This window comes from Sarcophilus harrisii, chromosome 2 (assembly GCF_902635505.1).
Source record: "Sarcophilus harrisii chromosome 2, mSarHar1.11, whole genome shotgun sequence".
NCBI classification, from domain to species: domain Eukaryota; kingdom Metazoa; phylum Chordata; class Mammalia; order Dasyuromorphia; family Dasyuridae; genus Sarcophilus; species Sarcophilus harrisii.
Window position 1 is genome coordinate 417,187,725 of NC_045427.1, and position 15,626 is coordinate 417,203,350.

The following is a 15,626-nucleotide window of genomic DNA, read 5'->3' on the forward strand; positions in this document are numbered from 1 at the left end:
CTTTGTAGTCATGAGGAAATAAGATGGTCTGTAGGCAGAATTAAGAAAAAAGTTTTTTACTGAAAATACTGTATGGTGTCTGTGGAGCCAGAGCCAGAGTGAGTACAGCTCTTTCCCACTTTAATGCTACTGGTTCCTTGGGTGCCAGGCACCAAACCAGCTTAGCGCAGTATTTGCATCCCAGCCCTGAAAGGAACAAAAATTAATGCTGTAAAAATATATATATGTACAAAAAGAAAACGGGTCTAGGCAGGGTTCAACGGACTGCCTCCATGTCAGCTCCTTGTTAGAGGCCTCTAGTTGCCTCCCATAACCCCTGACAGGGAACAGTGGCATTGCCTGCTTAATTCCATATGAGGGCTATGGCTCACTCCTGTTTCCCCCCACAAAACAGAGTAAGCTTCAGTCTGTGCCCACATAAGAGAAGGGGTAGAACTGAGACTAGTTAAAAATTGGCTCCGGGAGCCAGCAGCAGCCTCTGCAGTCCAACGATTTTCCGCTTTGTAGGAATGCCCAGTATGAGGATGCAAGCTGGAGCCCACTTTAGTCAACCATGGCCAGGTCTGTGGCAGCTTCTCTGGCAGGCTGGGCAGCAGGGGTCATAGCCAAGCAGTACCACTATGAGAGTAGCTGTGCTCCTGGCCTGTGCTGAAGCCTCTTAGCAGCTCAGCACCACCCCCAAACACCAAGCTTTCCACATCCACCTCCAGCTCCTCTGTGGAGAGAACAAAGAAAAATCAGGTCCAAGGTCACCAAGAAAGGAAAGTCTTTAAGGGTATAGAGGGTGGGATGATTTAGTCATGGGCTGAGATGGAAGGGCACCAGATAGACCCATTTGCCCCAGCAGGAGTTATGGCCCAGGCTTTCTGGGTCCACTGTTCCCCACTTAGAAAGCTGAAAGAAAATCAGGGTACATTCTGACACCCTAATTCCAACCAAGATGATGGGGAATGTCACTAACCTTGGTCAGTATCAGAGCGCTCTGAAGAGAGACCAGAGGAGTCCAAGCTATCTACTCTAAGACGCTCCCGTTCCCCAGCCGATCCCCGGAGCTGTTCTAGCCGCTGGCGCAAGCTCCGCTGTTCACTTCGGAGCCTATCCTTGAGCCTTCGTGCCCGCTGCTCCTGTTCTTCCAACTTCTGCAATCACAAGAAGCCATGAATCAGCTCCCAGTGCCTGGCCAGTAGTGCTAGTTCTTCTAGCCCTAACCCCTTCCAGATCTTGGTTTGCCCATGGCATGAGCTTTCTTTGGACAGCTAAGTAGGTATCCTTCCCTCTTCATATATATCCATCCCTCTTAAATGGTTAACTAATAATTAAATAAATGAGCTAATAAGGTAGGACTTGGATTTCAATGAAGGAATCTTGCCTAGAAAGAATAATCTAGCCCAAACATCATTTCTGAAGAAAAATGAGGTGCAAATAAGGGAAGTCCCTTACTCAAGATCACACAAAGAAAACACCATGTCTCCTGGCTCATCATTATCAAATGTACTATTAGAAACTGCTGGCTTTGTAAGTGTAACTCTGCTTTGGTGTTTATGTATTTTTCAGATGTTATTATAAGAAAGTGTGGGGTACTAGAAAGAACAGAGGACTGAAGTGGAGCAGATGTTTAAAGAATTAGATATGAGTGGAGCAAAGGTGGCAGAGTAAGAGCTAGGATCTAGCTGAGTTCACTCAATATTACCCCCCAAATAACTTTAAAATAATGCCTCAAATCAAATTTTGGAGCAGCAGAACCAACAAAAGGTCAAAGGGAGACATGTGTGCAGTCTAAGCCAACTCAGGAGGTTGGTAAAAAAGGTTTGTAATACTAGGGTGGGTGCAGGCCCTAGGCCTTGGAGCAGCAGCAGTTCTCAATCCAGAAACAAAAACTGGTAAGAAACAGATTACAAGGGATTCTTTGCTGGCACTGGGTGCAACTAGCACAGATTGGGAACTCATTCATAATCCTGGGTCAAAGTTCCAGTGTGGAGAGGAGTACTTGTGATCAGTCACAAGGGAGCAAGAAACCTGGTTACAGTTCCAGGGCCAAGAGGAATTCTAGTACTTGTAGCTGCAGGGAAGTAGGGGCCCTTCCTGGGTAAAGATCAGAGAGCAGATCAGGAGAGCAGTGACCACACCTCTTCCAGGTTAACATGAACTAGGGAAACACTGAAAACTAGCAGACCCCAGAAATAGCTCTGAAAACAGCACCATGAAAAAGCCTGAAATTGCTTCCCCAGTCCTTGGTGAACAGAACCCAACACTAATATAAATCCAAAGTAAAGAAATAGGCTGGAAAAAAATGAGTAAAAAGCAACAACATTGACCTTAAAAACTAACTTGTTTAATGGCAAGGAAAACCAAGACATAAACTCAGAAGAAGACAACAATGTGACAAAAGCTACAAGTAAAGGCTCAAAGAAAAATGCCATTTGGGCCCAAGGCCGGCAAAAAACCTCTGGGAAACTTAAAGAGATAATAATGGAGGAAAAATTGGGGAAAGAAATTAGATGCAAGACAATTATTAAAAGAGAAATAATAGCTTATTATGCTGAATAGCACCTTACAAACAGATTTAGCCTAATGGTATGAGGCACAACAATTCACTAAAGTAAATAATTCTTTAGGAATTAGAATTGGAAAGACAGCTAGTTAGTGTAGTGGTTAGAGCACCATCCCTAAAGTCAGGAGGACCTGAGTTCAAATTTGGCCTCAGACATGGAACACTTCCTGGCTGTGTGATCCTGGGCAAGTTACTTATCCCCAATTGCTTCAGCCAAAAAAAAACAAAAGAAGAAGAAGAATTAGAATTGGGCAAATGGAACCTAATGACTCCATGAGATTTCAAGAAAAAGTAAAACAAAGTCAAAAAAAGAAATAAAAAATAGAAGAAAATGTGAAATACTTTATCAGAAAAATAACTGAATTGCAAATGATACGAACAATTTCCAAATGAAGAAATTAAAGCTATTTCTAATTATATGAAAAAATACACTAAATCACTATTGATTAGAGAATTGCAAATTAAGACAACTTTGATTGGCTCTCAGATTGACTAATATGACCAGAAAAAATAATGACAAATGTTGGAGGGAATGTGGGAAAACTGAGATATTAATGCCTTATTGGTGGAGTTGTGAAATGATCCAGTCATTCTGGAGAGCAATTTGGAACTATGCCCAAAGGGCTATAAAACTGGGCATATCCTTTAATCAAGCAGTCTGACTGCTGGATCTGTATCCCAAAGAAATCAAAAAAGGGAAAAGGACCCACATGCACAAAAATGTTTGTAAGTATCTTTTTAAATAGTGGCAAGGAACTGGAAATTGAGTGGGTGCCCATCAGTTAGGGAATGACTAAATAAGTTAAGTATATGAATGTAATGGAATATTATTGTTCTATAAGAAATGATGAGTGGGCTGATATCAGAAAAGCCTGGAAAAACTTACATGAACTGATGCTGAATGAAATGAGCCGAACCAAGAAAACATTGTACACACCAACAACAAGATTATGTGATGATCAATTGTGATGGACTTGGCTCTTCTCAACAATGTGGTGATTCAAGACAGTTCCCATAGGCTTGGGATGGAAAATGCCATCTGGATATAGACAGATATAGAGAGAACTATGGAGACTGAATGTGGATAGAACCATAGTATTTTCACCTTTTTTTTTTTTTTTTTTATTTCTCATATGGGATTTTCCCTTTTAGTCTGATGTTTCTTGCACAATATGACAAATGTGGAAATATGTTTAAAAGGAATGTACATATTTACTATATATCAGATTGCTTGCTGTTTGGGGGAGTGAGGGGAAGAGAAAGAGAAAAATTTGGAACACAAAAATGAATGTTGAAAATTATGTATATTTGGAAAAATAAAATACTATTGAGGGGAAAAAAAACTTAACTGACCTAGAAAATACATCAAAGATAGGTAATTTAAGAATTATTGGATTACTTGAAAGCCATGATAAGAAAAAGATCCTAGACACAATATTTCAAAAAATTACAAAGGAAAACTGTCCTAACATCTTGGATCCACATGGTAAAATAGAAATTGAAAGCACACACTGATCACCTGCTGAGAAAAATCCCCAAATGAAAACTCCCAGGAACATGATAGCCAAATTTTAGAGCTCCTACGTCAAGGTGAAAATATTGTAAGCAAGCAGAAAGAAATAATTCAAATATTGTAGAGTCATAACACGTATAACACAAAATTTAGCAGCTTCCAAGATAAAGGAGCAGAGGGATTAAAATATAATATTCCAGAAAGCAAAAAAGCTAAGATTACCATGAAGAATAACTTACCCAAAAAACTGAATTCTTCAGGAAAAAAAAAAAAGTAAATTTAACAAAACAGAGGGCTTTCAAGCATTACTGAAGAAAAGCATTCCTGAGTACAAAATTTAACATTTCAACAGACGACTCAAGAGAATAATAAAAGAGTAAACATGAAAGAGTAATCATAAAGGACTCAATAAAGTTAAACTGTTTGTATTTTTATATGGAAAGATGATACATGTAACTCTTAAGAACTTTATCATTATTAAGGCAGGAGAATACAGAGACAAAAAGTTGATTGATTATGTTAGGATGATCTCAAAAAAAAAAAAAAGAAAGATGGATAGACTGGTAAGGGAAAGTTAAAAATGGAGAAAATTATCTTACTTAAAAAGATGTGCAAGGAAGAGCTTTTATAGTGGAAGTGAAAATGCACAGGGTAAGGGGACAGGCAATTCTTGAACCTAATTCTCATCAGAATTGGTTCAAAAAGGGAAGAAGGTATAGATATATGTGTGTATATATAATATACAAACATTCAGTTGGATATAGAAACTTATCTTACCCAAGAGGGAAATAAAGAGATAAGTGGACAGGGGCTAATAAAAGGGAGGACAGATTACTGGAAACATTGGTCAGAAACAAAAGACACTTTATCCTTATAAACAGAAGAAAATAGAATAGAAGGAAATATAATTAGTAATCATCACTGGATATGTGAATGAGATGAGCTAATCCATAAAAACAAAAGTAGATAGCAGAAGGGTTTAGAAACTAAAATCCAACAATATGTTACATACAAGAGACACACTTGAAACAGAAAGACATACACAGTTAAAATAAAAGTCTTGAATAGAATGCATTATGCTTCAGCTGAAATCAAAAAGTCAGGAATAGCAACCATGATCTAAGACAAAGCAAAAATAGACCTAATTAAAAGAGAGAATCAGGGAAACTACATTTTGCTAAAAAGTGCCATAAACAGGGACAGCGAGGTGACGCTGGATGGAGCATCAGCCCTGAAGTCAGAAGGACCTGAGTTCACATGTGACCTCACACACTTAACATGTGCTAATTGTGTGACCCTGGGCAAGTTACACTAATTATCTCAGCAAAAAAAAGAAAAAAAAAGAAAAAAGTACCATAAACAATGAAATAATATCAAAAAAATTTTACAACAAATTTCTCTGATAAAGGCCTCATTTCTCAAATATGTAGGGGAATAAAATCAAATTTATAAAAATAAGCTTTTTCCCAATTAATTAAATAACCAGAGGATATGACCAGTTTTCAGAAAAAGAAATCAAAGCTATCTACAGTCATACCAAAAAAAAATTCTTTAAATTGCTATTGATTATAGAAATGTAGATTAAAACAACTCTGAAGTACCCCCTTACATCTATTAGAAATGACAAATGCTAAAGAAGATGGAGGAAAATCGGTACATTAATTAACTGTTGGTGAAGTGAACTAGTCAGACCATTCTGGAGAACAAATTGGAAGTGCCCAAAGGGCTATAAAAATATGCAAATCCTTTTATCCTTTAATACCAGTACTAGATCTATATACCCCAAAGAGATCAAAGAAAAAGGAAAAGGCCCTATAGATACAAAAATGTTTACAGTAGCTCTTTTTTGTGGTGGCAAAGAATTGGAAATTGAAAAATTGTTATATATGATTGTGTTGTTCTTATAGTATTGTTACTGTATAGCATTGCATGCATGTTATAGTTATTATTCTTAAAGCACTATTGTGCTGGAAGAAATGATGAAGTAGTTTCAGAAAAACATGGGAAGACCTGTGTGAACTGATGTAAAGTGAAATGAAAAAAATAGAAAGAGCATTGTGTACAGTAATAGCAATGCTGCAATGCAATTATCTAAGAAAGACTTGGCTACTATGATCAATATATATAGAAAAAAAAAAAAAAAATGCTAGCTATCTCCAGAGAGAAAACAGACGAACTCTGAGTTCAAACTGAAATATAATTTTCTCTCTTATTTAGTTTTTGCTTTGTTTTGCAATATGGTTAATATGAAAGTATGTTTTGCACAATTTCACATGTATAATTGATATCATTTGTTTGTCTTCTTAGTGGCTTGGGAATGCATGGGAGAGGGAAGAGAATGTGGAGCTCAAGTCTTAAAAACAGGGGCAACCTAGATGGCACAGTGGATATCCACTTGCAGCACCAACCTTGAAGTCAGGAAGAACTAAGTTCAAATGTGACCTCACACACTTAACACGTGCTAACTGTGTGACCCTGGACAAGTCACTTAACCCCAAGTGCCTAGCAAAAACGGCAAAATTAAAAAAGGAAAAATGCTTTAAAATAAATAAATAATATTTTTTAAATATATGAAGAGAAAGTTATTGTAAGAAAAAACATAGGACTGAAGTAAGACAGATGTTAAGATGGAATGGTTCCTATTTAAGACTGGGAATGGTGAAAGAGAAAGAAAGGACAAATAGAAAGTTGGTCACTTTCTCTGTCTAGTACTCATAATAACCTACCATCCCCATCCCAATCTCACCAAGTTGTTTCTTCTTTACTTCTCAAGGTATGAGCCCTTCAAGGCAAGCTAATCTAGTATTGTGTCTCACACAGGATTGTAGCATCATTGATTTAGGGGCAGAAGGGAGCTTAAAGGTCATGTAGTCCAAACTCTTTTTCAGAAAAGGAAACCTAGGCCCAGAAAAGCTAAGAGATTCTGCAAAACCACATGGGTAAGAGAAATGGCAGATGCCAGATGCAAATTCAGGTTCTTCAACCCTAAATATTGAATTCTTTCCACTGCACAATGCTGCCCTCAGACTTCCTGAAAGAGAAAGGTGGGAATTCAATAGAAAGGCTGAGAAAATAGTATTTCCTTGGCATATGGAGCAACATAAGTAAGGCATGAAGGTCTGTAAGTGTGGCTTCTGTGTAGGGAATTTCAAAATATCCAGTCAGGATAGAGAGTGAAGATTATGGAAGTAGAGTTGGTTAGCAAGGTCTTTAAATGCCAGCAGACAAAAGAATCCAAAATTCCTGTTGCAGGATTTGATAAATTCAGCGGTAATGTGAGAAATGATTTGAAAGACAGAATAAATCCAAAAAGATCTAAATGGATTTAGAAGGTTTTTGCAGTAATCCAAGCAGGGAGTAAGGAGAACCTAGACTAAAGAGTAGCAATGAACACACTGAGGAAGGGGTGAGTAGCATTTCAGAGGTGAACTCAGCAGAACTTAGAAACTAATTAGATTTTTGAGGTGGGAGAGGAGGAAGAATTAAGGAAGACATCAAGATTTCTAACATGGGACCCAGGGTAAATAGTACACTAACAGAAACAGTGAAGTCAGAAGGAGAAACAGGTTTTTTGTTGATGGGTTTATTTTCAGGAAGGTCAGCAGTTCAGTTTCAGGTAATGTTGAGCCTGAGACACACATGAAATATCCAGAAAATCTGAAGCTTGAGGGGAAAAAAAAAAAAAAGATTGGACTTACAAATAAGAAATTTGGGAGCTATCTGCAGAAAGATAAGATTTCCAAGGGAGTATAGAAAAATCAAGCCTAGTACTTTGGAGAATACCCATCCTCAGGGGACAGGAAGAGAGTCATAAAATTTAAAATGGGATAAAACTTTCATAATCACCAACCCTTTCTCGTTACAAATGAGGAAACAGTACCAGAAAAGTTGCTTAAGTAATCTCTTAAGTAACCAAGGTCACATAGGTGAGAAGGAGCAACAGCACAGTGGAAATTGGAGTTAAGATTGAAATCTCTTTACCCTTTCCCCCCCTTATCCCAAAAATTGGAACTAGGATTGGAATCCCTATCCCCATGCTTAGAAGGGGTGTGGTAATAGTTATCAATTCATCTTTATGAGTCTTCTTTTTCATTTCTAAAATTGGGATAACAATGCCTTAAAATATAGTCTCAAAATGTTAAAAAGTTCCAATTAGATAATGTCCATTAAAAATGCTTTACAAAATTAAGACAACTCTGAGATACCACTACACACCTCTCAGATTGGCTAAAATGACAGGAAAAGATAGTGACAAATACTGGAGAGGATGTGGGAAAATTGGAATACTGATACATCGTTGGTGGAGTTGTGAACAAATTCAACCATTCTGGAAAGCAATTTAGAACTATGCTCAAAAAGTTTTCAAATTATGCATACCCCTTGACCCAGCAGTGTTTCTACTGGGCTTATATCCCAAAGAGATCTTAAAGGAGAGAAAGGGACCACAAAAATATTTGTGGCAACCCTTTTCGTAGTGGCAAGAAACTGGAAACTGAGTGGATGCCCATCAGTTGGAGAATGGCTGAATAAGTTGTGGTATATGAATGTTGTGGAATATTATTATTCTATAAGAAATGATCAGCAGGATGATTTTATAGGCCTGGAGAGACATGAACTGATGCTGAGTGAAATGAGCAGAACCAGATCATTGTACACAGCAACAACATTGTATTGGATCTAACATGTATTTCAACATATTTAACATGTATTGAACTACCTGCCAGCTAGAGGAGGAGTGGGGAGAAGGAGGGGATAATTTGGAACAGAAGGTTATGCAAGAGTCAATACTGAAAAAATTACCCATGCATATGCTTTGTAAATAAAAAGCTTTAACAAAAAATTTTTAAAAATCAATATTAAATAACAATCATTTCTGATGGACATGACTCTTTCCAACAATGAGATGACTGAGACCAGTTTCAATGATCTCGTGATAAAGAGAGCCATCTACACCCAGAGAGAGGACTGTGGGAACTGAATGTGGATCACAACATAGCATTTTCACTTTTTTTTGTTGTTGTTCGTTTTCATTTTGTTTTCTTATTCATTTTCTTTCCTTTTTGACCTGATCTTTATTGGGCAGCAAAATAATTGTATAAATATGTTTACACATATTGGATTTAACATGTATTTTAACATGCATAACATATATTGGATTGTTTGCCATCTGGGGAGGGAGTGGGGGGAAGGAGGGGAAAATATGGAATACAAGGCTATGCAAGGATCAATGTTGAAAAATTATCCATGCATATGTTTTGAAAATAAAAAGCTTTAACTAAAAAAAAAAAAAAAAAAAAAAAGAAAAGAAAAAGATTTAATAATAATTTTTAAAAATGGTTGCAAGCCAAGTGTCATTAGCCATCATTATTATAGTGGCAAGACTGAGGTTTTCCTTACACTAGATCCAATTTCTTTCACAGCAAAAAACAAATAGAGGCAGGGAGAACAAGGAAAATATTCAATCCCTAAAGGCAAGGTAGGAAAAATTAGCCATAAAAACAGGGTAGTCATCACCTCAAATTCTACAGAAGGGGCAAAATGGATAAGGACTGACAAAATGCTACTAACCTGGTTGGTTAGAAGAACATTGGTGATTGAAGAGAAGAGGATCAATGGGGATTGGCAAGAATGAAAGCCACATTTGAACAGGTGGAACAGTGAATCAGGCATAAATGAAGTTTTTGAAAAGGTTTGGCAGTAAAGAGAATGGAGAGATAGGATGGTGGTAGAAGAGAGAGGGAAGGCAATTTTAGGATTGGGAAGACTCAAGAATGTTTTAGAATGATAGGAAGGACCTAGGAGAGAAGAGACAATTATCTCCTATTTCACAAAACTCCTCGATCAAGGTCCTGGAAAAGGCAAAAGATGATAGAAATAAAGGGAAATTAATACAGCTCCCCTGGAATTAACTAAATAAGTATTTATGAAGCACTACATGAAGTGGAAGTATAGCTAACATGCTGCATTTGGAGCATGCTTGTGACACTTATTAGTTCTATGACCATAATCAAGAGTATTGATCTCTCTGAGTCTCATTTCCTTTTTCTGTATAAGAGTCTAGGCAAAATGGAGTCTGAGTTTCCTTCCACCTCTAACTCTGAGATCCATTGCCCCAGGCACTGTACTGAGCACTGGCAGATAATTTTTATCTCCTTTGTAGGATGAGAATAATTTATTTGCTATTCTCTAGATTCCTACCCCAGTTCCTGAAACAGAATGCTCCCTATCCTCCCCTTCCTGCCCTACCTCATACCTTGGTGACATACTTCCTTTTATCCGCTTTATGGAATACTCAGCTTTTTTGTCTTGCCCCAACCAGAAAGCCTTCCTTCTTCTCTACTAGTTTAAGCCTTTCCTATCATAGAATCTCACAGTTTACTTATTACATCCCCTAAATGTATCCTCTAAGTCACTTCTATACTACTCCATGCAAGTATTTATACACAATCCCCTTGAAAACTTCCAGTGTCAAAGAACCTTGTTGGAGCTGTTGGACAGCTCTAATTGTAGGGCATTTTTCTCCTGTAAACTACTTCTCTGCAACTTCTGCCCAATGGGGCTAGAATTCAAGGTGCTAACCATCACTTCACCACCTAACTGCCCTTCAATTTCCCATCCATCTTCCTCTAATTAAATTTTTGCTTCTGAGTACTCCTCCTAAATGTGATGCCCCCAATTGGGAACAATACTTCAAGTGTAGTCGGATTGTTCTAGTGGAACCTCTACCTCATTAAGAGGTATGTTGAATGACTAAACAGCTTTAAGACAGTGGTTTTTGACTGTCCCATGATATTCCTAATTATGTTGAGTCCACTAACACCTCAAATTTGTTTGTTTTTTATTTCTGTCTAGATAAATATTACTTACCATCTACTCATTCAGAATAATTTTGGAGCCCGTGAAGGACTTTACATTCATCCATACTAAAATCCTATTAGTAAAACCAATCTAAAAATCATATTAGAAACTTTTCTGCTTCATTCTCCCTGGTTGATACCATGGCCTTCATTTGTCCCAAGTTCATTGACACTATGTAGACATTGGTTCTCTGTATAGAAGCTGCTCTGGGGCACTACCCTGGTTTCTTCCTGTTCTTTCTATATGACAAGGGGTTGGACCCCTAGGAAGTCTTCAGTTCATTCTTTGAACACCAGAAAGGAAGAATATGATAAAGGAAGTAAAGGTTCTGAAATCAGGAGAGGAGTAACAATAATTCACCCCAGCAATGACATTTCTTGACCAAGGTTCTCCTATATTTGGGCCTCCATCTCCTCCTCTGCATCATAGTTCCTCTTCCTGTTAAAACATGCTACTGTATTATGATGGCAAATATAAAAGCAAAAGAACTCCAACTCTCCAATAGTTAGGACCCTCAGTCTCTGCAAGACATTCCATTCAGGCCAGCCCAGTAGCAAGAGGGTTCCCCCTGTCCCTGATTGTCCTCCCATTGAAAACAGGACAGAGTTCTGTCAGGCCCTGCCTTCCCACCTCACCTGAATATGCAGCCGAGCCCGGCGAAGTAGGCTCAGGGTGGTATATCGGGCACAGTCTGTGCTCAGGGGCATCTGTTGTTTCAACTGCTCCAAACATCGCCTCAATTGGGCCCTCCTGTGGGAGGGAAGAAAGTGAGCAGGCTCTTCAAGGAAGGGATTCGTGGGGTGGGAGCTTCCCCTATGATAGAAGGATATGGGAAACAACAGCAAATTGCCAGGCTCCGGCTGGGTCCGGCAGGAAGGCCAGAACCACTTTCTATCTAGCAGCCTCCCAGTCTGAGGACTGCTTCCTCTGATTCAAGATTTCCACCATCCTAGATGAGGAGGAGGATGAGGATGAGGATGAGGATGGTTATGATAAGGTAAAGGGATATAATAGGACCAAGTTGCCTCACCTAACTCCCTGTTGTGCTACAACCCCAAGTAGAAAGGTTAGGTAAGTCCAACCCCATCATTTTATAGAGAATAACATCCCTTTTATACAGCCCTTTCCAAAGCACTTTCTTCGAAATCATCTTGTGAATTAGATGATTCAGGTAAACAGTTGTCCCTAGTTAAAATATGAAGAATCCAAGATTGAGAGCCAGTTGCCCAAGTTCATGCAGGTAGGAGTATCAGATCCTAGATTTCAATGGTGCTAATATAAGGTCCCTGCCTCTTAATCATGGGAAGGGGGAGTACCAGCTTTCATTTGGAAAAAGAAGAGACTGGCCCAGATCCCCTTTCAGGTTTCACTTCCAGCCCTAAATCTATAATCCTAAAATGTCTTCTTACCCCACAGGTGGTCCTCCCCACTCCCAGATCCCAGCCCAAATCTCCTGACCTCTAAGACCCCAGAGAAATTTTGGGAAAGAAGGGGAAAAAGCACTTGGGGAGGGAGGGGGAAGCAAATGAGGCAAAACAAAGTCATGCCCTCCAGAATCACCTGTGCTTCTCCAGTTCGCTGTGCACGGATCTGAAAGGCAAGTGAGGGGGGTGAAGGTGAGGCAAGTGAGCAGCTACTTAGGACCCTGCTTCTTCCCTCCCTCTCCCCCCCATGAAAAGGGATTATCCAAGAGATCAAAAAGAGATTATCTTTAGAGATTTTCCAAATCCTCATTTTACAAACGAGGAAACCGAGGCCTTTGGAGGTTAAATGACTTGTCTTTAGTTATTCACAGAATTTTTTTCTTTCCCCAGCCCCTAAAGGCTTCAGTACTCCAGGCACAGCCCACCCCCAGTTGGGACTAGTCTGAAACTAGGTCACCTGTGGGCGCCCTCTAGAGTCAGAACAGGTCACCCACTTCACAGCTGAATAGACTGAGGCCGGTATGAGCCAATTCCACCTCCTGCCTCCCCTCCAAAACCCGACCTTCACCTTAAACTGTCCCTAGGGGCCTTGGGTCTCCTCCTTCCGCGATTTACTGGGCCCAAGTTGTGAGAAGGACACAAGGAAGCATAGCCGTGCTCTGCCTCTGAGGGAGAAATTGTATTCAGAGACAGTTAGAGCTAGAAGACATCTCAAGATAACCTTATTTTACAAATGGAGAAACCAAAGAGTTTAAAGGATTTGCCCTAAATCACAGATTATTGGATATCTCTGAATTGCCCGTGAGTCCCAGCCTCTTGAGTGGGGGGCGCGCCGCGGACTGTGGAGAAAAGGAGGGGAAGGCTTTTGGCGCCAGGTCCTCTTTCCCTCCTTCCCAAGCTGAGCGGGGGGTCAAGCTGCGGGATCGCGAGGGAAATCGATCCCTGCCAAGGAGCCGGAGAAGAAACTAGCGGAGCACACTGGGATGGATTGAAAGGGGAATGAGCAAAAAGATGCTGTCCCTGCCCCAGTTCTGACCCCGCTGGATCCTGGCGGGCTGGTCATTTGATGAAGTTAAAAGATGAAAAGAGAATAAGTTTAACTTGCAAAGGAGGCTTCCTACTGGGGAGCTGCCTCCCACCCCGGGGTTCTTCAGTCCGTAGCCCCCCCGGGGACGGATTCGAGGGGAGCAGAATACACAGGGAGGCCCAGCAGTGGGGGTAACCAAGGGACCAAGTTTCTTACCGCGTTCCCTCCGATCCAGGTACTCAGCGGCTTGCAGTAAAACCTGGATGCTACTGGCACCCTGCTCCATCGCTACCACAGCTGCCTGCAGGCGGGGAGTCGAACCTAGGGCCTGGGGTGCGGATCTACGGCTGGGGTGGCGGCAGCACTTTTGTTACAAAGTAACTGACACGGCGCAACAAACACAGACAGCAGGACTCCGCCCCCTTCGAACGTCCAGCGCTCCTCGCCCCGCCTCCTTTGGAACTCGCCCGGGAGCCGGGGCTGGTCCGTGCGCCACCTCCTCCACTACCGCAGCTGTGAGACCCGCAGGCAAAGTCCAGACGTGCCCAAGCTTTCGGGTGAAGGTCCCATGATCCCGCCAGGTGAAGCGTCTAGTCACCCCCGCCTTGGTTGTGGTTCCTAGCTCATGACTGCTTCGAGAAGTTATAAGATTTAACACTGAAAGGGGGACCTTAGAGACAAACTACCTATTCGCAATTTACAGATGAGAAATCTCAGGTTTGAGGCAGGGAGTGGACATACGAAGGAGAGCAGTGTGTGTGAGAAAGACAGGGAAGGGCTGGAGCGGGGAGAAGGGAGGGAGGAAGAAGGAAAGGGAAGTGATTAGTCCAAGATCCCACAGGAAAAGGAAGAGAACTCATGGTATCCAGACCAGAAGGCAGTTAAGTGTAAGACGAGGCTAAGTTTTAACCAGTGCGGTGGCACCAGCCTGATACCGAGCTCCTCTGAAAATGACCTCAGCCCCCTGTTCTCATTACCCCGAGTCGATCCCAAGAGCTCCTAAGGAGGAGATGCATATCTTCGAGCAAAGATAGAAGATCCCAAGAAGAAGAAAAAGAAGACCCAATCTAATAGTGGTGTAGAGGGGACCTCTGAATGGTGGGATGGGGAGCCGGGATTTGAGTTACCGTCCGAACCCTGCAACTTTGGGTAACTCACAATCCCTTTAAACTTCAGTTTAAGACGTTGGAATCCCTTCAGTTCTGATTTTGATTTCTGGGAAGGGGTACGCTGTCTTCTTCAGACACAGACTGCACAGAGACTCACAAGCCATCCCGGATAGACCAGAGGTTCTCTATCCTAATCTTACAGCTAAGAAAACAGGCACGCGAAGGGAACTACACGCTTTCTTGCCGAGAGTGGACCGGCCCTGAGGCACGGCCCCCACGGTCCACAGTTTCTCTTCATACCTCGGGCTTTACACCTGCCAGGGACTTGCCCACCCCGTGGAAGTGGGACGCTCCGGGCGGGAACCTTTCAGGCAGTACGTATCATCCGAGAAACTCAGCGGACAGAGATGCGGCCTGGGAATCCCGCCTGGACCTGCCCCTGGCGGCCCGGCCGCTGACAGCCTACTCTTCCAGCTGTCAGGATACAGGCGAGCAGGACTCTACACGTGGGCACCGCTGGAGCTTGGCCCGCACTTTCCAGCCGTCTCATTGGCGCAGAAGGACTTGCGTCATGCCGTCGTCACCCTATGGGCGGGGCTCTTGAGCTGCCCTTCTCCCATTAGCTAACTCGGAACTTCTCCGTCCCTCCTCCTTAACAAACAAATTCGGGCGGGAAAGAGCAGGTTTCAAATTTGAAAAGGGGGCGGGGCCAGGAGTCCGGACGCTCCGCCCCGAGGCCGCACTGCGCAGGTGTCGGATGCTCCCCTCCACCCGCTCTTCCCCAAGCTTGCGCCTGCACAGGCAGCATCTGCGTGCGGAGCTGAGCATCCCGCCAAGCTTACGCCCGCGATGCTCCAGGAAAGCTCGTGTCCACCGTCTGTACGGGGTGCCAAGGCCAAAGCTGACCCTGGGCTCTAAAAACTTAACCGGGGACAGCCCCGAAGTCGGGAGGAGCCGAGTTCAAGCGCGACCGCAGACACCGACTGCTGCCTGGCTGTGTGACCCTGGGCAAGTCACTTAACCCTAATTGTCTCAGAAAAAAAAAGAAAGAAAGAAGGGATTCTGAGTCAAAGATGGAAAATGAAATACGCTGTGCAAGCAACAGTCGAAAAATCATTTGACTCCTTCCCAGAGCCAATGAAGG

At 41.8% G+C, this 15,626-nt stretch overlaps 1 protein-coding gene across 1 annotated transcript; it reads right to left on the reverse strand.

Moving 5' to 3' along the window:
- Nucleotides 1–40: 40 nt before the first annotated feature.
- MXD3 (MAX dimerization protein 3) lies at nt 41–15,219 on the reverse strand. The gene is made up of 6 exons (XM_003756874.4): nt 13,590–15,219; nt 12,915–13,011; nt 12,483–12,512; nt 11,558–11,672; nt 962–1,139; nt 41–715 (listed from the first exon to the last, which is right to left on the reverse strand). The coding sequence occupies exons 1-6, from the start codon at nt 13,657–13,659 to the stop codon at nt 600–602; spliced, it is 606 nt and encodes a 201-aa protein (XP_003756922.1). The 5' UTR covers nt 13,660–15,219; the 3' UTR covers nt 41–599.
- Nucleotides 15,220–15,626: the final 407 nt, after the last annotated feature.